This window comes from Tachypleus tridentatus, chromosome 8 (genome assembly GCF_004210375.1).
Source record: "Tachypleus tridentatus isolate NWPU-2018 chromosome 8, ASM421037v1, whole genome shotgun sequence".
In the NCBI taxonomy this organism is placed as follows: domain Eukaryota; kingdom Metazoa; phylum Arthropoda; class Merostomata; order Xiphosura; family Limulidae; genus Tachypleus; species Tachypleus tridentatus.
Window position 1 is genome coordinate 83,074,005 of NC_134832.1, and position 24,225 is coordinate 83,098,229.

The window sequence follows — 24,225 nt, forward strand, 5'->3', positions numbered from 1 at the left end:
ATGGCTGTGTTTATTTGGTTTCTCAGTATTTTTATGACACAAGTTGAAACACAAGCAATTAACACAGCATTACATCCACCACTATACTGGTACAGATATGTAGACGACACATTTGCGGAATTCACATCTACAAAACACACGCGTAATTTTTTCAATCACATTAACTCTACACATCAATTTAAAACAGAAATCCACCGAAAAACCACCCATACTGGACTGTACATTCCTTGGGATTCAGCACATGAAACAAAACAAAAGTTAAACATACTAAGAAACCAAATAAACACAGACATAAAACTTTGCTCACCAGATAAAATTAACGACGAATTAGATAAAATAAAACAATACTTCATCAACATCAACAAGTTTCCTCCACAAACAGTAGAAAACATTATACGCTACGCCTAGACAAAAAGCAAAATCGACTAACAAAAGTAAATATATCCCACGATTTATAAAAACACGAAATCATATACCGCATACCATATATTCCCGACATCAGCAGAAAAATAGCCAACATTTCGCAAAACTATTAGCCAAAACTAAGGTCTATATTATGTAAAAACTACACTGACAAACACCACACAAACATTATTTATAAAACACAATGTGATAACTGCCACGACTTCTATATTGAAGAAACAAGTAGAAAAATGGAAACCAGATTAAAAAAAACACAAAAAGTCATCTTCACACGTTTCCGAACACTGCAAATCAAATAAGCACAACATAACCATAGAAAACACCCGAATACTAAACAAAGAAACAAATATAAACAAACGCAATATTAAAGAAGCCTTACTTATACAACAACTCAAGCCCGAAATAAACCAACGCAAAGGAACACCTTTATACCTATATTAATAAATATAATCAAACATCTAAGCACGCCCTCTACATTCCTACACACAATTACACAACCGCCTTCAAACATGTGGTCAGCTAACGGTCAGTTACCTCTTTCTTTCTTTGTGAACCTTATGATGACCGAAGAAGGACGAAACGTTGTTTGCTCCTCTACATAAAAAAGCTCAACCCATACCAGCCGTTTTTACATATATCTCTCTCTATATCTTATTACCATATTGCATAAAATCAAATATTTCAATAATATTTTGTGATGTCACATCGTGTGCTGAATTTCCATCATGTTGATAGACTTTTTAAAACTTCGTATGTCTGAGAAAAACATACATCATGATCGAAAGAAAGAAATCTACGTAACACAAGCATTTTTTTTTTCCGAACTGTTTTCTTTTCTTTGACATTTGTTGGATTTGTTATTTTTAATATACAACTATAATTTTCTTAAAATCGTTCCATTTTCAAAGCGAATTTTTAAATCATCACCAACTTTTATGGCCGCGTTATATATATTGTTAAACCGTACCAAATCCACTCTATAATTCTATGGCTACAGACATAAATTCATGTGTATATAAGATACTATTTTCACAGGGCCGAGCTACAGTGCTTGGACTTCGAAAGGATCAAAAGTGATAAATTTCATAAATACTAAAATAGAATACAAACATTTTAATCTAGCTATGATATACTCTATGTTTACTTTTTCGTTCGTCTCTCGTGTTTCATTCATTAATAGTTAACGATTTTAGTTTATTATAAGCCAGATTTATGTGATAACGTAGTTACAAGTATGGAAATAAAAATTATTAATCTTTACTTACTGTGTTAGATTCATGAAATGTGTCAGAAAACTTGACTTCGATAAAGTAAAAGCGTTCATACCAAAGGAAGTTCATTCCAGAGCTTCAAAATATTCTTATTGAGTGTAATAAGGTAAAGTGATACGAAAATCCATCCGCCATTCCGGATATAAAGCAGAGATAATTCATAGCTGTTTTCAAACGAAAGATGTAGATATTTTGGGATGCCCCCAGGCATTTTGGAACAGATGTTTCCACTGTTGGTCGTCCCTCTGTGGGTCAACAGTAAGTCTACGGACTTAAATTGCTAAAAATTTGGGATTTTAATTTGCTCAGCACAGATGGTCCATTGTGTAGTATTGCACGGAAAACAAACCATCATCTGAAGAAATTATCTATAATAACAAAAGAACAGGCTTATAGGGTTAGGTGAAGAGTGTAAGATGAATTATAATGGCTGAGAACTAACTTCATATTAATATAAGTTAAATTATAATGGCTGAGGACTAACTTCAAATTAATATAAGTTGAATTATAATGGCTGGGGACTAACTTCAAATTAATATAAGTTGAATTATAATGGCTAAGGACTAACTTCAAATTAATATAAGTGAATTATAATGGCTGAGAATTATCTTTAAATTAATATGTTGAATTATACTAGCTGAGGACTAACTTCAAATTAATATAAGCTGAATTATAATGGCTGAGAACTAACTTTAAATTAATATAAGTTGAATTATAATGGCTGAGGACTAACTTCAAATTAATATAAGTTGAATTATAATGGCTAAGGACTAACTTCAAATTAATATAAGTGAATTATAATGGCTGAGAACTAACTTTAAATTAATATGTTGAATTATAATGGATGAGGACTAACTTCAAATTAATATAAGTGAATTATAATGGCTGAGGACTAACTTTAATATTCTCTTAAATCCTTTTATACCTCATAATCAGTTCTACTTACCGCCCCCAGTGGCACAGCGATATGTCTCCGGACTTGCAACACGAGAAATCTGGTTTCGATACATTTGTTAGGACAAGCACGGATAGTCCATTGTATATCCGAAGACATTCCGCTTTTCCACTGCAGATCACTTATTTTATAGAGCAATTAGAACAGTTTCGCCTGTACAGTGTCAGCTGGCTGTTACAATTTCCCTACAAATATCATTAGTAGAATATAGAATCGCGCACCTCAAATGGTACCTCAAACAGTGTCATCAAATTGATACTGTTTTCTAGTCTCTAAATGAACGCAAGCAGTTAACAACAACACAAAGAGGCGCCACCTGTTGACTTTAGTTTGCCATAAAAATAGACTGGACAAGACTTCCGCAACCACAACCGTATTGATGTACAGAAGGTTAGCAATAGACTTCATTAAAATCACTGCTTACCAAAACAGTTCTACTGCAACGCTACCACTACTATATTAGATGAATTAAAAAGCCTGGTTGGATAATGTTTTTGTATATATAAGTTCACCTTCACCTGCACCCACACAACAGGAGTGTGATAATTTGGGTGAGAATGTGAAACCAGTTTGATACAGAAAAGTGACACATATATAGGATTGGATGAATGGAACCAATAATGTCATGTACAATAATGGTCACATTTCACGCTGCATTGTGTAGTCCTGGCAAAATATGCCCTGAATTCAATCTAATTAATAATAATGTTGGGGCTAGTCGGAACCCTCATTATTAAAAAAGGAAACTAATTGAATAGAATTGCCAGGACGCTTGCGAGGCTTTAATATCACCCATAATGTATCGGTTGCTTTTAGAAGTTGCGTGATGTAACATCGTGTAATTCCTGAAACCTAAACGTTTCCTGCAAATAGCTCATTGATAGGTGGGCTCTAAACATATGACGTAGTAATTCATCTTAGATGTCTAACGTTACACGGTCGGAGCCTACTAATGGATTTTTATTGGTCACAGAACGTGACGAGAGTGGACTGTGGATTTTTTTTTTTTTTTTGTACATGGCTACAATGATGTCAAATCGTTCAACGAACATTAAACGTACGACATTACTTCAAGCTTCCAACTAATGTTAAATGTTAATACTTTCCGTAAGTAAATTATGTTGAATTACTTTCATTAAAACCATTGGCTATAATATTTAACGTAAGTAATTTTATTATAAAAATTGTTTTGCATCATTATCTTCACATATGGATTAACGATTTATCTAAATCTCCTCCTCAACTCCGTGGACCTCTTGACCTATTATTGGACTTCTATCGAAATTATCATTTGTAGCGATGATACCCAATTGATGAAACAATATTTTAATGTAAATACGTGTAAAAGCAAATATAATTACATATATTAATTTTCGGTTCTTTTTCTCTGAGCAGAACCTGTATTAATAATTAAAACAATATTTTTGAGTATACATTTATATGTTTGTGCGTAGTACATTAAAGTATCTAGAAATGACAACTTTGAAACGTGTTTTTAATGTTGAAATGTATGTACACATTCTTAATAATGAAGACTAATGGAACGTGTATAATGAAGTTGTTTAAAATAAGTTAACGATTCGTGAAGCGACTGTTTTTACTGATAAAGTAAAAATAATACTTGAAACTACCGTTTTTGATGATGAAGTAAAAATAAGTGAATTTTAGACGAAGCAAACTTAAATGACTTGAGAATCCGGCTCATTTTATCGTAAATTCTTTCAATACACTTAAAATGTGACATGTAAATATCAACATACACGTGTTTAGATATATTATTAGCTTCTTTTTTAAACGATAAACTTCATATTAAACGTCAGTATTGTCTGATGAAACTACTGTATTTGGATAAATAACACTCGTCAATATTATGTATGTAAGAACGGCTGATATGAGTATAGAAAGTTCTATGAAGAGGAGCGAACAACGTTTCGACCTTTTCCGGTCATCGTCAGCTCTACATAGAGCATTCTCTACTCATACCAACCGATTTTACGTGTACAATTTTCTCTATAAGTTAGTTTTCTCGTCATCACCAACACGTCAATATTGTCTGATGAAACTACTGTATTCAGATAAATAACACAAGTCAGTATGTCTGATGAAACTTCTGTATTCAGATGAATAACACACCTCTAATGCTTTTAAATTCAGGTTTACACATTAGGCTATCTGCTCTGTGTCTATGACTGAGAATCAAACCTCAAATTTTAACACTCTAAGTCGGCAAACTTAGGACTCACCCCTGGAGTCAATATCATAGTCTTTTTTTGTAATGGATTGAAGTTTAATTGAACTTAAGAAATATCTTACAATATCTTATAACATAATTTACTTTGTTAATACAATAACTTTTCGTAAACAGCTATACCACTCTTCCATCTGGTTTAGATATTTCTACTGAGATCAGGAAGGTATCTATGTTGTCCAACGTGCAGGTTCTGTAATATTATTCCAAAATTTATAAACATATAATAACGGTAAGCCCGTTGACACAAGTTCACAGGGTATTGAAAAATACAGTATTTTAATTATTTCTACAACTTTTCAAATATTAATAAACAACTATTAAATAATAATAAATGAAAGAGTGGGGGCTAAATTAACGTTAAATTATAAGCTGAAATTCTTTTCTACAAGATTATTCAGTTGATAGTAGTCTTATTCCAAAAACCTTTTCAGCACAATACTGAGTTAACCCATTATTATGTTGATTAAACATATTAACAAAATAAACGGAGTTTTATGAAGAAGTAAATGATGTAATTATTTGTGGAATTGAAGGCCTTTAGAAAATCATTCTCATATTTAATTCGATTATTTATAAACTGTGATTGTTTTTCTCTGTTGAGGCGTGGATTGAAAATTTGTATAAAATTAAACTTTAAAATAAATCGGGAATAAATTCAAACCACACATAATACTTACAACGTGTAAATTAAAGCTATTATTATGTGGAGATATAATTGTTGCTCAATTATCTTAAAATGTAATAAAACGTGCCTTAAATATATTGCTTAAAGTCTGTTCAATAAATCTGTTGTTCGTAAGTTTTGAACGCATGCATTTAATTGGTGGAATCAAATTATGTATGTATGTATATATATGAGTACATACAAATTGAAATAGGAACCCCTTATTTCACAATTAAATCTAAAGGGAGTCGCCATTTGAATTGATCAAAATATTTTAACCTTCATAAAACCTTCGAAAAACACAGTACAGTTCTAAAGCCACTAACCAAAGTAAAACAACTAAACCCTTAAAGTACAAATAACACCATGCATAACTGAATTAAGTGATAATGTATATTTTCTTCCTTTTGTATAGGGTACGTTTTCTAACCTACTCCTATAGTTAGTTTAGTTAATTATCACCATTAGATTCCATCTAGGAACATAGGGCCGCAATCGCTTGCGGATTCTTCAACAAGTATTTAAGTGAGCAGGTTGTTAGTCCACTCACAACCTACTCCTATAACTACGTTAAAAATGAAACATTTTCGGTTCTTAGAAATTCATTATCAAGTATGCTTTACGAAAGCCTATAAACAAGCGAAATAAATTATTATAATAATTATAATAACAAATATATAATATATAATAATATACAATAATAATAATAATATATATGACAAATATATAAGGAGAAAAGACGAAGCCGAATTTTAGTGTTTAAAGATCGGATTAAGAGCTGTTATAAGATCTTAATAGAATGTTTTCTCCAGCTCTTCCCAGTGAAATGTCTGCTTGAGTTTGTAGCATATTATCAAAGTTACAAATCCCCGTGGTATTTATTTTTATATACGTTAATAAATTCAGCTCTTCCACTCACCTGAGTGGCACAGTGGTATCTCTGTGGACTTACAACGCATCGAATCGACTTTCCATACACGAGGTGGGCAGAGAACATAAAGCCCTAAACTTAAAAATAAACTAACAAAATCTGGGAAGCAAAACTTTTTGTTACTGACAAATATGTTCTTCCATTGGATATTTGAATGTGAACAACGATGTTCTGTACACTGTTGAAAAAATACAATTATTTGAGAAGCTGATAATAATATATTTAGTGTATTTGTACTTTCTATAAGTCAGAAGCTAGTAATAGTGTATTTACTGAATCTTTACTTTCTGTAAGTCAGAAATTAGTAATAGTATATTTACAATAGCTGTACTTTCTATGAGTCAGAAACACTAGACGTAATTCAAGTCCTTACAATTGCGTACTTGTGTGTTAAATGTTGAAGCAATACTCTGAATGTTGATTAATTTGAACACGTCTAACACGTAGTAATTAAAAATTTTGTTATTCGAGCACAGAAGCTAATATATAGTTATCGTCTTAACAGTGACTATATGGTTTCAATAGTAATGGCATTATAATTCTTATTTTCCCCTAATTGTGTAAGGTGGCTACTAAAAAGTATGAAACATACTCGTTAAGAGTAATTTAAACACAAGCATTAACTCGAATCATATTTCCTGTGTAATTAGCTTGCGTGAGTGGAATATATTCAATCTTACTGAATCTATGAGTTCACACGGTCATCTGAAACTAAAATGAGCATATATACCACAAAGCGTAGAATGTCTAGAAATAATGTGTTTAATATTAAAGGTTATGAAAGAGTGTATTTCTTTATATAAATTGTAATAGTTCAAATAACATTTTTAGACCTCTACACATCTGTAATTATACTATTTTGAATCTTTTTCAAAGAAATTAAGGTCGTCTTTAATATAAAAAATTATATTCAAAATTCTGCTGTGCAGATTTTTATGTTACAAACCATGAAATACTACTATTATTCATTCTATTACAAAATTATATATGATGTTAAGTAGAAATTTTATGTAAAAGACCAATACGTACTACTATTATTCACACAACTCTCTACGCTCATGCCCTTTATGTAATTAAAATTATTAATGGAAAGTAACAGTGTGATATCTTACAGATATATATATGAGGTATATAGGTTACAGTATATAAACACAAATATTTACTTTTACATAAATGCTGGCAGCGCATAAACGAAAATAGTCTAAGGCAATTACCCGGTTCTTTTGTCACTTATCGCCTGTCTGAACAAACTGTCCGATCTCCAAATTGTTGAGCCTATGTTGAAACACAATGAAAATGTAAATTGACTTATTGTCATTACAATAGCTAGTTTATTAAAGATTTGACAAAATAAAACAATAAAAATACTTTAAAAAACAATTTCATATACAGTGATATATATATATGGTAAATATCTGAGCCATGTCGCACGAATCTTCTTAAGCGATGATACAATCTCTGAGCTTTCTTCAGAATTTTCATAGATGTCGCCCTGGTTGCATCTACTGGCATTCCGCCAGACTGTCAGCAAATGATCATTTTCAAATGAAACTCCTTCCATCCATATCTTCTGCTTACTTTACTTGGAGCCAGTGGTCGCACGGAGCACACGTTCTATGGTTAAGATTTCCTCTTGGCTTTTGAGAAAAATCAAGTTAAACAACAATCGAAAGACTTTCAATTTATGTTGTTTTTTTTCTAACGAACACTTAGTAGTATCTCATTGTTGAATGAATCAATGATGTAACTCATCGCTTATACCCAAACTAACGTTTATTATGTCACAGCAAGTGGATTTTCTTTTCATGTTTGTACAACTATTTTCCAGTTTATTTGCCACCAGAACAAGTAAGTATTTTCGTAGATCATTTCCGTTCCATTGGATATCGCACGTTAAGTATTTTCTTTGTTCGTAACGTTTATAACGTATAAAATATTATTAAAAGAGTGCAAAGGAACAGAATATAAGTAAACAACCAGCTAAACTACATGAGAAAAAAGTGTTAATAATATGGTTTTAAAAAACTGTGCTTTAAAACACAATATAAATCTATAAAGTGTAACATAATTATACCAGTAGACTAATACAATAATACATAATAAAAACAGGTGTATCTTTAATGAATATAATACGATATAATTTGTAGTTAAAACACGTTTAACTTAAAACATTTCCACATTTTTGCAATACTTTATTAAACTTTCTGTTTAAATTTTATTCTGTTTCATTTATTAATGATTTCTATTGTAGCAGCTTAAAACCGATTGTTTTGACATGTTTGTGTAAGTACTTTTTATGTTTATGTGGGTTAAAATTGTTCCTAAATATATAGAAAAAAGCGTTTGATTTGTTTTATTGTTACTAAAATGGTGCTATGTGTTTATATGTTAAAAACGTTACTATATGCACGTGTTTATTTAACATCCATTCTAAAATATCATCATTTAAGTATTAAAATAATAATATTAATTTTAAAAATGTTAAAATGCTGACAGTTAAATAGTTACATGTGAAAGATTGACTGTCTAATGATGACGTCTAAGACTCTAAGTAGAACATTTACAAAAAACAAAGTAATTTACGATTATCAGATTCGCAATGTAACATTGAAAATCAATGTTTGCCTAATAATATATACATATGTAAGAGGAACAATAAAAGTTCGTAAATATAATTAATGTCACAAAATAAATCATCTGGTATCTCAGTGTCAAATCTGAAATTTGAGTTTCGATACTTGTACTGAGCACACCAAAAAAAAGCGTTTTGCGTGATTTATGCTCAGTATCAACCAAAAGAACACAGTGGGGGTAAACAATATCTCGGTTTGACTACACTCCATTATATGAAGTGGGATTTCAATTCTACTGAGACCAGTAGATGTGCAGTCTTACTGATAGTATCCGGAGCCACAAACGTGGAAAACGACAAACAGCTTCGTTTAGTGTTATGATAACATTTTTCAACACGTTTCTGAAGTTCTTTTACAGTTGAAAAATTGATTACTATACGATTCTTGTCGTTCGAAAATTACATTAGATAAAAGTAAATACACCCCATTATAATACAATATATCTTTCGGTATATATATGTGTAAGACATACCGTTAAATGTTCTATAAAACTCCTCCAGGTAATTTCTTTCTTGTTTTAAACACAAAGTTGTACAATGACGTATTTGTGTTGTTCCTGTCATATATATTGAGCACTGAACGTTGTATATAAGTCTTTAAGTTCACCGCTGAGTTACACGAGCAATAATAGGTCATATAATAAAGAACTATTTCTGTTCCATATGAATATTTATAAGATTACGTGAGTTATACGCATCACTAAAAAAATTAAAGATTGTGTAAAAAGTAAGAGATTATTTATTCACAAGGTAAGATAATAAGCTGTAAACAGAATTAGTAAACACAGTAATACAACAATTCTCATTAGATTCAAAAAGTTGACATTGAATATATACCATTCTGGACTAGCTTTATTTTCTATAATAAATTTATCAAACATATTTTTTGCGAATTTTTTTAAAATTTGCTGAGAAAGCGCTCGAAAGTAAACTTTCTTTACTCGTTGAATATATCTTTATATAATCTGAATCATACATGTTGTCGAAGGTCTAGAAACGAGTATTGTTAAAAACTGATTTACTTAAATAACGGCCAACAACTAAAACCCTATAAAAGGCCCGCATTCGATCACGTCTCTCTTAACGAGATTTATTGAGCTGGTATATACTAAAACTGGTACTACATGTATCATTTTAATACAATAAAAGTTAGAGTAAAAATGAATTGATGTAAATGCTATAGGCCAAAAAGCTAATACGTCTATATTTGGTAAAACAAAAGTTTGTCTGTTCTGTTTTTCACAAAATTTACACAATAAATACGAAAACTGCAGTATTCTGACACAAGAGGCAAAATAACTGGGTGAACTTATTAGAATTTCTTGTAGCATGTGATTGTTTGGGCTTATTTATATTACACCTTTAAGAATTATGTCAATCATAAATGAAATATTATGTTAACAGCTTATTAATTTTATTTATGAAGGCCAGCATAATAACACAAAGTATATTCTACTACTAGGGAAAACCTTAGATTGATTCAAGTAGATCTTTGTTATCAACAGAGTAAATAACGCTTCTCTTTTATGACCCTTTCACTTGGAATGTTCTCTTTCCTATAATTAAGTGCTTAAATTACCTGGGAATTGTAGTTAGATTTATTGAACATCCAAGAATGTGGAATCTCGTTTTGATAATCTCGTAGTCTGTTCATATAAAGTGTTTAGGGCAAAGATAAACACTGCTCGATTAGAAATCATGATACATAAAAAACAAATTTTCAGTATATTCGGTTCATTAGCATGCGTTTGTAATTTATGACATCAACTAAGTAGTTTAATAACTAGCAAGTTTTATGAAGTTCAATTTGTATTATATGTATCAAAAGTATGGTTTTTTTACTCTGTAAAGCTCTGAAATTTGCAGCTAGGGTCCTGGGTTCGAGTACGTGTGAAGCTACAAAAAATAGTGATTGTCAATCCATTAGGATGAATGTCTGATAGTATGATGCTGCTGTCTGTCTGCCATTCCTCTGGTTGTTGATTAGAATTAAGGAAGGCGGTAGATAACCATGGTAGTTGTGCCATAAATACAAATACTGTTTTAGCATTACCTACTGTTCAAAACACTTGTTTGTTTGTAGTATAGAAACTAACAATATTACTTGGATAATTTCAGAGCATGTGTTCCTTCCAGGTAGAAACAAACTAATAACAAAACTACTTCATTGGTAAATTTCTCGGTTCGTGTTATAGTAGAACTATACGACGATACGTCAGTAGTAAAAAAAAGTTACACTCGATTGTTTTTCTATGTTAACACTTTTTTATAAGAAAACAAACTATTTCACGTTATTCTAAAGAATATAAATGGTTTTAGTATCATTTTACAGGAACAAACGTCGCTTTTTTTTTAGTTTTCGTTTTAACTTAATATTTTTTCATCACATTTCGCAACAACGCGGCGTTTTAGACTGTAAGCTATTACTGCTGTAAAAAGTGTATATTATTGTGATGTTATTAATTGGCTGATGTTACAGTCACGACACAAATTAGCCATTATGTCTCAACTGTGAAACACAATGAACTACATTATACCAACATGAATAACCTTCTATATAAACCAGATTATTTTGTATTCATTCCGCGCAAAGCTACTCGAGGGCTGTCTGCGTTAGCCGTCCATAATTTACCACTGTAAGAAGCCAGCTAGTTATCAACTTTCGAACTACTCTTTTACCAACGCATAGTGGGAGTGACCGTAATATTATAACGTCCCCACGGCTAAGAGGGGGAGTATGTTTCGTCCGACCGAGATTCGAACCCGCGAACCTTGGATTACGAGTCGAACGCCTTGACACACTTGGCCATACCAGCACCTAGCATAAACGTCTATAATACCTACAATAAATAATAATGTAGTTTTATATTTGATCAGGCTGGTTTGAAGAAGTTTTATATCATTGGCCAAATTAAAATATAGTACATCTGTTGAACTAGTTCAGCGTATTTATTTGGATATGTTATGTCATGTCTATCTCAGTGTAAAATATTCGATTATCATCCATAAGTATCGCTTCAAAATCCAAATATTCGCAAAGGAAACAGTACGCTTCTCTCTTTACTCAACCAATGTAAAGCAGTTCTATATAAAAGAAGCTCAGCAGTTAGGTATACACAACTTAGTCTTAACGTAAGTGTAGTATTATAAAATTGAATACATGTTCAAACTGATTGATCAAAAACAGTAATAATTGTTAGTACAAAAGTTCTATAGAAGAAATGTCACAAATCAAACTTCTAAACCTTAACGCTTAAAAACAGGTAAATTAATAAACTGTGGTTGAACTTCGACACATGATACTGACCGCCTCTAGCTACAAGCTAAAGAATATTGTTGGTGGTTTAAGATTATTTTCATCAATTTGGTATTAGAAGATTTGTAGATCTTCTTTTAATGAGAAGCTTCAGGTTTAATAATATTTTTACCAGCAGGTCTTCAGGCTTTTATTAGCATTACAAGTAGATATTCAAACCTTTACCATTACTACACAATGTTGAGGCCTTAACCTTTTGTTCAAAGAAAGCCCCAGGGAATTGAAAAACACCAATATAATCGCCATGTGTATCTCCATGGAAATACTTAAATTCGTATTTTGGGAAATAATTATAAAGTTGGTTCTATTTAATCCATAATTTTAATTAACATATGGATAAAATTTTACATTTTAAACTCTTTAAGTACACGTTGTTTTCTAACGTTATAAATACATATATCTAGTGCTTTAAAATGTAGTACTTTAAAATATAGTACTTTAAAATGTTATTTCGAATTTTGTCTAATCTCCACTAAATTATCTTCACATGTTTCATTTTTACACTTTGTGTATAATGGCAAAACAACGGACATGACATAAAATGATTTGAGGTATAAAAAACAAAAATAAAACCTATAGTTTTACCCGTTGACACATCTGTATAAAAACACGTCTATGGCAAGAGAAAAATGTCAATATAACATGCCGCAAGGCGAGGAGAAAATATGGTATGTTTTATTTCAATTTAAGAATCCAGTAACATCAACACAACTCATAAGTTTTCAATATGTCTTCCGTTCATGTTATCAACAGTTTCCATATGAGGTACAGCATGACAAAGAGCAACAATAAGCGGTTTGAGTAACGAGTAAAACTGAACACGACGTGTTCTCTTTTGTTTAAGTGTTAACCTAGGTTAGTTGTAACAATCGTTCTCATGGATAAATGAATGAATGATATCTGACATTGAACTCACATTTTAACTGCAATTTTTAAACACATCATGTGATCAACAAATAAAGTTCCAAGATGTCATTCAGCACTGGATATGGTTGTTTGTTTTTGAGTTTTGTGAAAAGCTACACGAGGTTTATACGCACTACTTGTCCCTCATTTAACAGTGAAAGATTAGAGGGAACACAGCCAGCTAGTCATCAGTACTCACCGCCAACTCTTAGTCTACTCTTTTATCAACGAATGATGGGATTGATCGAAAAAATTACACCGCCACACGGCAAAAAGAATGAGCATGATTTGTTGACAAGGAGCCAGTCCCGACCCTCCGATTACGAGTCAAGCACCCTGACCACCCGACCATGCTGGATTCCACTTATGATTGTTTTTTTCGTAAGTGTCTTCAGTATGTCACGTATCAATTACATCGTCTATAAGTACGTGTACTTTTTCCAACCAATTTTGTTTGTACCCAAACGTAAATTGTTTTGGCTCTGTATATTCTAAAACATCAAATATCACCGACTAAAAATAATTTTTGTTTTAGCTTCTGTCTTTGCCTTTGGCATTAAACATGATTTTGTTCTTTAGATCTTTTAGTACCTCTACCCCGTGATTTAGCGACAAGTTTTCTGACTTGCGACGTTAAAAATCGGCTTTTGATACACGTAGTGGGCAAAGCCCACATAGCCCGTGGTGTAGATTTGTGCTTAAGAATAATAAAACGAAAAACTTCTACTCTGTTTGACTTGTAAATTCTCATATGATGACTAATTAGATGAACATGTTCTGTAATGATGAAACTTTGTAGAATCGACGGCAACTGCCTGTTGTGCAGACACAAGTGTAGAGGACGACGTTTCGAAAGTTTCCCGCCTTTCGTCTTCAGGTTAGTGTGTGCAAACGTAAACTAATTTGGCAGGGGTTTAGTTCAGAGAGAGAGAAATCTGAATAATTCTCTCCCCAACAGGGGTGGTCAGGAACGTTGTGGTTCCTTTTCGTCCCCTCTCGTGAAAGATTATTTAACTTTACTTGGGAGTTTGTCTTTATTTTGTTTTAACTTGTTAAAGATGAAGAAGTGTGGCGTAGAGTATGAAATTGACGCGTGATAAGATGGACATAAGGAAAGTAAGCCAGACCAGAACCCGTGATCAGAATAGCCTGACGGCTGACGATTACAAAACATTAATTTGAACGGCTCCTTTCAGAACCAGGCAAGCATGTTGCCTAGGTTGAGATCTAGAGATCCAATGCCAGAGATTTAGATGTGTGGGGGAAACGGGAGTACCCAGAGAAAACCCACTTTCACGGCCTGGGTGCCGAAAAATCTACCCAGACCGTGCCCGGAAGTAGCTGGAAAGAATATCATGGTTATTACATACTGGAGTGAAAAAGAAAACTTCTGGATTACGGCAATAGTATACATATGGCTGGTTGGCTGGTAACTAGGAAAACTGCTAGCTGCGGTCTTGTAGAACAGGCAGGAACTTCAGGTTGAACTTGCGTTCACACCTGACGCCCAGTGGTGATGGAGAAAAACGTGAGCTTGGTGGTGAATCGACTGGCTGTTCTTCTTCGGTGAATTGTTCTTTATCAGTCTGGGATGATTTGTTTTTTCTTGTAATTTTCGTTTGTGTCTTCTGAGTGATTGTAGTCCGGTTCTCTGTTTGAACTGACGCGTCGATAGTTGTCATGTGAATGGTCTGAGTCTGGCTGGTGGTTGTATTCTGTGAAACTGGAACTGAGGTCTGGCAGGAACTATCACTTGTCTTCCTTGGATTGTTAAGTCTTGACACGTTGTTAGCAGTGGAAGCTGTTGTCGTCGAAGTTGAGTTGTCTCAATCTGTTTTCGTGTTTTTTATGGCTGGTTCTGGACTCGGCAGTATTTCTGTAGTTTTCTGTTGAAAGTTGTCAGTTGATTGTCTGTGTTGTCCGGGCACTTTGTTTGACCACCAGTTAAAAGATTGGCAATGCGGGCGTTCGGCTCTGAAGTGAAATATGTAATAGTAACACCCGTTACGTAAAATACAGTCAGCACTGTACTTTGATGCTGTCACTATCTTCATGAAGTATGTTGGTGTGTTTGGAGAAAATTCGATGTACGGCATGTATATTGGTCTGGATTTGAGATTCTATGTCTTTTTTATTTCTTCTGGTTGGGTGGTTGGGTCGACGCCCCTGAGGAATGCAGAGAAAAGGCTGACAGGACTTTTAGTTGGGGAACAACTTGCTTTAATTTTAGTGTTCCATGGTTGACATGATCAGTGGGATTAGCGGGCTGGATGAAAATTTCGCCCCAGCGAAGGATTCGAATCCTGGAAGGTTCGATGGTTGATCATGGCTTGGTTTGGTTTATGAACATGGCGATTTGTAGTGACGTAAGGTGTGACGGTAGACCGTCGACAATTACCGGCGATACCGTCGGTATAACTTGTGTAGTTGATCCTTACGTCTTGAACAACATAATGGCAGAGATACATGTGTGTTGGTATATGGTAAATGATCATGTTAGACATGTTTATACACTGCTGGCCAAAATCGTAAGGCCAATGAACATAACTAAAAAATATGCATTTTGCGTTGTTAGACTCAACCACTTATTTGGGTAGAGCTTCGAAAGATGAAAATAAGAAAAGGGAAAATAGAAAACTATTTTAGCATTTAATAGGAAAAATGTGAACACTATGATATTAGCCTAAATACTACCTGGTCGAAAGTTTAAGACCATACTGAAACGAAGCGATAATCGGTAAACACGTAATGAAATTTAGTCGTTTGTGTTCAAACATTAGCGTTGTAAACAGTTTGAACGTGGCAGAATTGTCGAGCTGCAAAAGCATGGTCTCTCTCAACGTGCCATCGCTCGTGAGATTAGGTGTAGTAAAACAGCTGTTGCAAATTTCTTAAAGGACCCTGAGGGATACGGAACGAGAATTTCAAGTGGTCGGCCCAAGAAAATTTCGCCGGCGTTGAGCAGGAGGATTCGACGGGTTATCGGGCAAGACACTAGCCGATCGTCGAACCAGATTAAGGCTCTTACGGACGCAGAATGCAGCTCAAAAACAATAAGACGGCATCTAAGAGAGAAAGGCTTTAAAAACAGTATACGTCTTCAAAGACCATGCCTCCTTCCACACCACGAAACAACTCAGTTAAACTTTGCTGAGAAGCATTAAACATGGGATGTAGAAAAGTGGAAGAAGGTTTTGTGCTCTGATGAGAAAAAGTTTAACCTGGATGGTTTAGATGGCTTTCAACATTGCTAGCACAATAAGGATGTCCCACCGGAGATATTTTCTACACGACACAGTGGAGGAGGTTCGATCATGATCTGGGGTGCTTTTTCCTTTCATGGAACAATGGATCTTCAGGTTATACAGGGGTGTCAAACAGCAGCTGGCTGCATTGGCATGTTGTAGAGAGCATCCTTATTGACTGAAGGCCCTCGCTTGTGTGGAAATGACTGGATCTTTCAGCAGGACAACGCTGCAATCTACAATGCCCGCAGGACAAAAGACTTTTTAATGGCGAATAACGTGATTCTTTTGGACCATTCAGCGTGTTTGCTCGAACTGAACCCCATTAAAAATGTCTGGGAGTGGATGGCAAAGGAAGTCTATAGAAATGGATGTCAATTCCAAACAGTGCATGATCTTCGTGAAGCCATCTTCTCCACTTGGAATAACATTCCAGCCAGCCTTCTGCAAACGCTTATATTGACCATGTCAAAGCGAACGTTTGAAGTTATTTGCAATGACAGCCGTGCAACTCACTGCTGAGACTTCTTGTTGGGCATTTCCTACCATGTTTAGGACTTCTTTTTGGTATGGTCTTAAACTTTTGATCAGCTAGTATTTAGGCTAATTTAATAGTGTTCATATTTTCCCTATTAAATGCAAAAAAAGTTGTTTTTTATTTTACCTTTTCTTATTTTCATCTTTCGAAGCATTACTCAAATAAGTGGTTGAGTCTAACAACGCAAAATGAATATTTTTTCTTTATGTTCATTGGCCTTAAGATTTTGGCCAGCAGTGTATCAGCACGTTTTGCTTGCTCGGTGACTAGCCGACTGTGACTGTCTCCTTAATAATTGTTAGATTGTTTTCGAATTTCGCGCAAAGCTACACGATGGCTATCTGCGCTAGCCGTCCCTAATTTAGCAGTGTAAGACTAGAGGGAAGGCAGCTAGTCATCACCACCCATCGCCAACTCAGGGCTTCCTTTTTCCAATAAATAGTGGGATTCAATTCCTAGGCTACTCTTTTATTAACGAATAGTGGGATTGACCGTCACATTATAACACCCCAAAGCTGAAAGAACAAGCGTGTTTGGTGTGACAGGGATTCGAACCTGTGACCCTCAGACTACAAGTCGAACGCATTAACCTACCTGGCCTTTTTTTTATTTCGAAAGATATATAATTTGATAAACCAGTATGTATGTAGGTGCTGACTGTCTTTTTTAGTGTTCTGGTGGTTTGTGGAGAGCGTGTTGTGGTTGGTTGGATTATCACTGTTTCTGATTGGAGGAGAGATTTCCTGTAGATTCAACCAATGGCAGTCACAGTTATTCACTTCTGATCAGGAATCTGTTTAGTGAAGGTTTAATAGTGTTAATATAAAATGATTATTTGATTTTTTTGTCTTCCAGAATTTGTCTGTATCGATTATTCTAGTTTTCTCCCAGTTTATTCTGCATGTTTTTTCTTTATGTTTATTGGCCTTGAGAATTTGGCCAGCAGTGTATGTCATAGAAACGTTCATACTTATTAAATATCATTAATTTGAAGTGTTTAATTCTTTGGCAAGTGTTAGCGCATAAGGTTATTGTACTAATCAATATGGGATCAGTGAATAAACTGATATATTTAAAAAATAATAGATAACATCAAAGTGTATTTAAAAAAAAAAAACTTACATTTACATTGGCGTGACACTTTATTTAGAATGAGTGGATAAAATTAAGGTGTTTTGAATGAAGTTTAACAATAATCAAACAGGATCAGATCTAGTGATCAATAGACTTTCTAATACGCAGTTACTTTTACTTGCTGGCCTTTGCGAAAATTTTAAAGTTGTTTATTTATAAGTTCATTACACTTACTAAGCGCATGATTCTTTCTCGATGCTTGGATTGTTTGTTTTTGAATTTTGCTATCTGCGCTAGCCATCTCTAATTTTGCAGTGTAAGACTAGAGGGAAGGCAGCTAGTCATCACCACCCATCGCCAACTCTTGGGCTACTCTTTTACCAACGAATAGTGGGATTGATCGTCGCATTATAACGCCCCTAAGGCTGGAAGGGTGGACATGTTTGGCGCGACGGGGATGCGAACCCTCGACCCTCGGATTACGAGTCGAACGCCTTAACCCACCTGGCCATGACGGGCCAGTGACGATGCTTGGAAATGACGCGAATCTTAAATATTTATATTCTTGACCACCTTGTGGTGAATTCACTATAACTTAAATAACGCTTAGAATCTCTATATTCATATACCATATTATAAAATGTGGTATATAAGATATAAGACAGCAATATGTATCAATTGTTTGAATGTCTCGGAATCATCGAATTACCATCTTCAGTAATCCATACATACAAAATAAATATTACAGAAACTACACCACAAGTATAATTTGTAATAAATAGTGAGTAAAGAGTCTGAATGCGAAAACTAAAAGTAAATTAAAATGGTTTCAAATGAATTAGTTTTATACAGAGGGCCTGGCATGGCCGAGCGCGTAAGGCGTGCGACTCGTAATCCGAGGGTCGCGGGTTCGCGCCCGCGTCGCGCTAAACATGCTCGCCCTCCCAGCCGTGGGGGTGTATAATGTGACGGTCAATCCAACTATTCGTTGGTAAAAGAGTAGCCCAAGAGTTGGCGGTGGGTGGTGATGACTAGCTGCCTTCCCTCTAGTCTTACACTGCTAAATTAGGGACGGCTAGCACAGATAGCCCTCGAGTAGCTTTGTGCGAAATTCCAAAAAAACAAAACAAAAAATTATACAGAGATTCAAACTATTCATCTCCTAAAGATGCGAGCATTGGAACATATGAATACGTCTATAGAAACTAGGGTAATATATTAAACCCTTCCACATCTACGAACCCCCCGCCAATACAGCGGTAAGTCTATGGATTTACAACGCTAAAATTAAGGGTTTGATTTCCTTCGGTGGGCTCAGCAGATAGCCCGATATGGCTTTGTTATAAGAAAACACACACACAAACACTCTTCACCTCTAGGAACACAATAAAAAAAAAAAAGGTCATTTGTTGTCTCTCTTAAACTTTAAAATTCTCTCAACAGCCAAACACATGATACTGAACTTCTAATAAAAGAGAAATAAGAAATATCTTCCGTCACGAAATAATACAAAGTTTCCATTTGATTTAAATCCATTTTAATTCAACTGTATTATTCTGGCTACTTACTTTTCATTTTCGCATGTTATAATTTGTGTATTCACTTTGTTTACTTATTTTTTATTACAAATCACATTTCTGAGGTAATTATTGTTACGTTTGTTGTGAACTTCAAGATTACTGAAGATGGAATTTTGAAGATTCCGAGACGTTGAAATAAATGCTTCGTATAATTACACTCGTGTTTTGTTTTAATTTTGAATTAGTTTTCCTAAAAAGTAATCGATTTTGAAAATAATTTCGATCTTTATTCCTAAAGAAATACTGCAATCTGCATACAGGCTTGAAAACGTATCTTAGTTTAACCTGAGGGGTTGTCGCGATGGGGATGCGAACCCGCGACCCTCGCATTACGAGTCGCATGCCGGGCCTTAACAGCCGGCGAAATAGGATCAATCCAGAATATATTTTTCTTGGTGTATTTATGTAATATCAAACATCAGATGTTTTGTATCTTATGGTAAGATGTTTCCTTCAATAGTGGATAATATTACGAACTTCAGTGGATGCTCTATAAGTATGGTTTTGCAAACTTTTCATATTCATCTGGTACAGTCGCAATTACGGTCTAATAATGTATGCTGAATATGCCGTTGTCGTCTTGATGCAATTTCAAAATTGGAATGAAATCAAAGAAGCACTAGAGGTAGTTAAAGTTGCATCTGGTTACCATGGACAAATTTTAACACATAGTCACTAAGTTAGCATTATCACTAAATTAATTTATTATGTTTCAAAGTCATAGCCCAAGACATTCTATAGCAGATAGCCTTAACCTGTTGACTGCCAAATATTTCAGCTGCTACAATACAACTCTAATGCTTCTTCATTTTGTAACTTTTTCGTGACGCCATTTTGGATCGAAAGTAAAACAATTTGTAAGTAGGTCAAAGTTATGTATGGTGCTGACATCTAGAGTTGAAGTTAGGTATTATTGAGAACGAATTAACTCGTCCGTGGCACTGTGTTACCGATCGGCTTGGACGAGTTATCTCGTCTACGGCACTGAACAGATTAACTCTTTTATTGGTGATATATAAACAATGAAACACTGTCTCCAAGTGGGACGGCTTTGAACTTACAGACTTTCCACGCTAAAACCTGAGTTTTGGCTCTCTTGGTGAATACAGCACAGATAGCCTATTGTGTAGATTTGCGCTAAACCCAAACCAAATAAACAATGTTGCAGAGAAAATGATATCTAAACAGCACAAAACAAATATTTCATTGACTATAATGTGATCAATATTCCAAAAGACAATATTTCATTTCGGTTTGTTTGTTTAAACGTCTTATTTCAGGGGAATATGTAATACTGTAACAAGAAGCTGGCCAGAGGAAACTGTCCAATAAAAGAAAGCTTATAACACAAATCGTATTTCGAAACCTTGGTAGAAGTAACTCAGATAGCACATTGAGTAAATTTACTGCTATACTAATGAGAAGTTTGTTCTGAATCCCCCTTTAATTCTAGAATTGTATATCCGATAAATTACCTCTCTTCCAACAGGAGACATTATGGTTGAAGGAAAATCTTGTCCTCTCTAATAGGCGTAAGACATATTGTGATTTTTTATTTTAAGACGTATTAGTATTGTAATGTTTCAATCGTAAAACATATTCATATTGTGATTTTGTATTTTAAGACGTATTGCACTGTGATGTTTCAATCGTAAGATATATTCATATTGTGTTGTTCTTAATTATAAGTCTTATTAAGATTATGGGTATTTTTAATTTTAAGACATTTTGATATTGAGATGGTTTTAGTTGCAAGACCTAATGATATTAAATGTGTTTGATTGTAAGCCATATTTCATAATGTAATTTTTAACTCTAAGACACATTGATATTGTGATTTGATTAGAGTAACATATAATCCAAACATAATCAGAAACTATGATAGATAATGTCCTCATTAAAAGTGACAGAAACAAACCTTTCTCTTAGAATAAGTCCAATTTCAAAGAACACAATCAAGTACCTAAGTGCTCATTTCTCATGATAATTCCCCCTGGCTTGGATAGCTCAACGATGATTTTTATTAAGAAATTTCTAGTGCCTTCATTCAAATATACAAGATTTGGGTCTGAATTAGAATTTCATTAGTAAAATGTGATCTAATTTATTTTACTTATCTGATTGGATGGACTGGATATGTCAATAGTTACTACAAATGGTTCAATTAAAAAATATAATGTCACAGGAAGGGAGGTTTGGTGTAATTTCTTAAATCGCAATGAGGTGCATCAGTACTTCTATTACCCATGTGCTCTCTCGGTCCGTAAAACACGTGTTAATCATAAATAAATGAAAATCCTATAACACATTTACCAGTTTTTCAGAGTTTACTTATATTTTGTTAATTTCTCTGTAAATAAGCACAAAGCTACCTGTGTTCTGCCAGCCATGTGCAACGAAATCAAATTTCTAACGTTTAAGACCGAAAGAATTTAGCGCTGTGTCACTAGGAGGCGGTTTATTTTATTATTTATGGCCTGGCATGGCCTAGCGCATAAGGCGTGCGACTCGTAATCCGAGGGTCGCGGGTTTGCGCTCGCGTCGCGCCAAATATGCTTGCCCTCCCAGCCGTGGGGGCGTTATAATGTTACGATCAATCCCACTATTCGTTGGTAAAAGAGTAGCCCAAGAGTTGGCGGTGGGTGGTGATGACTAGCTGCCTTCCCTCTAGTCTTACACTGCTAAATTAGGGACGGCTAGTACAGATAGCCCTCGAGTTGCTTTGTGCGAAATTCAAAAACAAACAAACAAACTTATTATTTATTTATAGACAGTTTAAAACTTTAATATAAAATATCATAGTGAAACATTAGAAACATATATTTCATTGTAGTTTAAATATTATATTATATACACCTGTATATGAACATTCATAGACGCACGTTAATATTTCTTCAGGGTATCTCACTACCTGAATCTTCTAATAAAATAATAACATAATATTTGTTTGTTTTTGAGTTTTCGCGTAAAGCTACTCGAGGACTATCTACGCTAACCGTCCTTATTTACCAGTGATATGTATATGCCTATGTGGTTTTGACATCATGTTTTTAAAAACTTGTTCTTGGGTTTTTGGTATTTCTTAATAGCATATATAAAAATTATGCGACTGTACCTAATATTTCACGGCTTTTCGTTATTTTTTGCAGTAAAATTTTCATTTAGTAGTTTCAAATTGCTAAAATCAATTGAGAAAAACCTTTGTATATTGACCGTAGTCTAGTACAAATTCAACAGCTTTATTACGTATATATATATATATATATTTCAGTTGTTTGTATATGTTTTGATGTGTGTGTGAGTTGTTTGTTTTTCGCAGTTATATCTGGTCTGGTCGGTGAAGAAGTGAAACTTCCCTGTAACATCACAGCTACTTTACCTCACGACAAACCGGCTCTTGTCCTGTGGTACAAAGACAAATTACCAACTCCAATTTATACCCTGGATAGCAGAATAGGCCCCCTGTGGCAAGCCCGTCATTCATCCAGCGATGGGTTGGCTCCCAGGGCATATCTGACAACTGTTAATAGACCTGCCACACTTGTAATTGACCAGGTGACGAAAGAAGACGAAGGGTCATATCGTTGTAGAGTGGATTTCAACAGAGCCAGAACACGCTACACGGACAGCGTTTTAACGGTTATTGGTCAGTGGTCAGTGTTTAAGGTTGATGTTTAGTTATTTGTATTAGAAGTTTACACAGTGTTATACAAAAGAGCTTGTTTAATATTTTCTAAAGTGATAATTCTATTAGAAAACTAAAACAAATAGACAGAAATTTAGGCTTATCCATTCTATTAAATGCAACAGACAAAAATCTAACTTCCTAGGCTATTCATTTTTCGTAATGTTGTACTAGAAAAGCTGGGAATTGTCTCATGCACAGTACGGGCTATTTTAGCATTTGAAACTACAAAGTATTTCAATATTTTTGTAATACTATCTACATATGGAAAGGCCCGGCATGGTCAGGTGATTAAGGCACTCGAATCGTAATCTGAAGGTTGCGGTTTAGAATTACCGTCACACCAAACATGCTCGCCCTTTTAGTCGTGTGAGCGTTATAATGTGATGATCAACCCCACTATTCTTTGGTGAAAGAATAGCCCAAGAGTTGGCGTTGGGTGATATTGAATAGCTGCCTTTTCTCTAGTCTTACACTGCTAAACTAGGGACGGTTAGCCCAGATAGTCCTCATTTAGCTTTGCGTGAAATTCAAAAACAAACAATACGTATGAAAAATGATAAAAACATATTTTCATTAACATAACTTATTAAGACTTTTGAATTAAATATTAAGTAACAATATAAAACTTATCACTGTCAGTCGTGGCCTAATGGCTAGCGTACTAGACTGTAAACGTGAGGGTCAAAGGTTTGTGTCCTGTTGATACAAAAATACGTTCTTTACATTAGAGCCGTGGAAACATTATAAAAGC

General features: G+C 34.2%; 1 protein-coding gene across 1 annotated transcript in view; it reads left to right on the top strand.

Annotated features, from left to right (window-relative positions):
• The first annotated feature begins 8,099 nt into the window (after nucleotides 1-8,099).
• The window catches only part of LOC143222805 (neural cell adhesion molecule 1-like), a 55,791-nt gene continuing 39,665 nt past the window's right edge, over nucleotides 8,100-24,225 (top strand). The window contains exons 1-2 of the mRNA XM_076449860.1: nucleotides 8,100-8,343; nucleotides 23,106-23,432. Of these exons, the coding sequence (XP_076305975.1) occupies nucleotides 8,274-8,343; nucleotides 23,106-23,432 (397 nt within the window). The 5' untranslated portion in view covers nucleotides 8,100-8,273. The remainder of the gene's footprint in view (nucleotides 8,344-23,105; nucleotides 23,433-24,225) is intronic.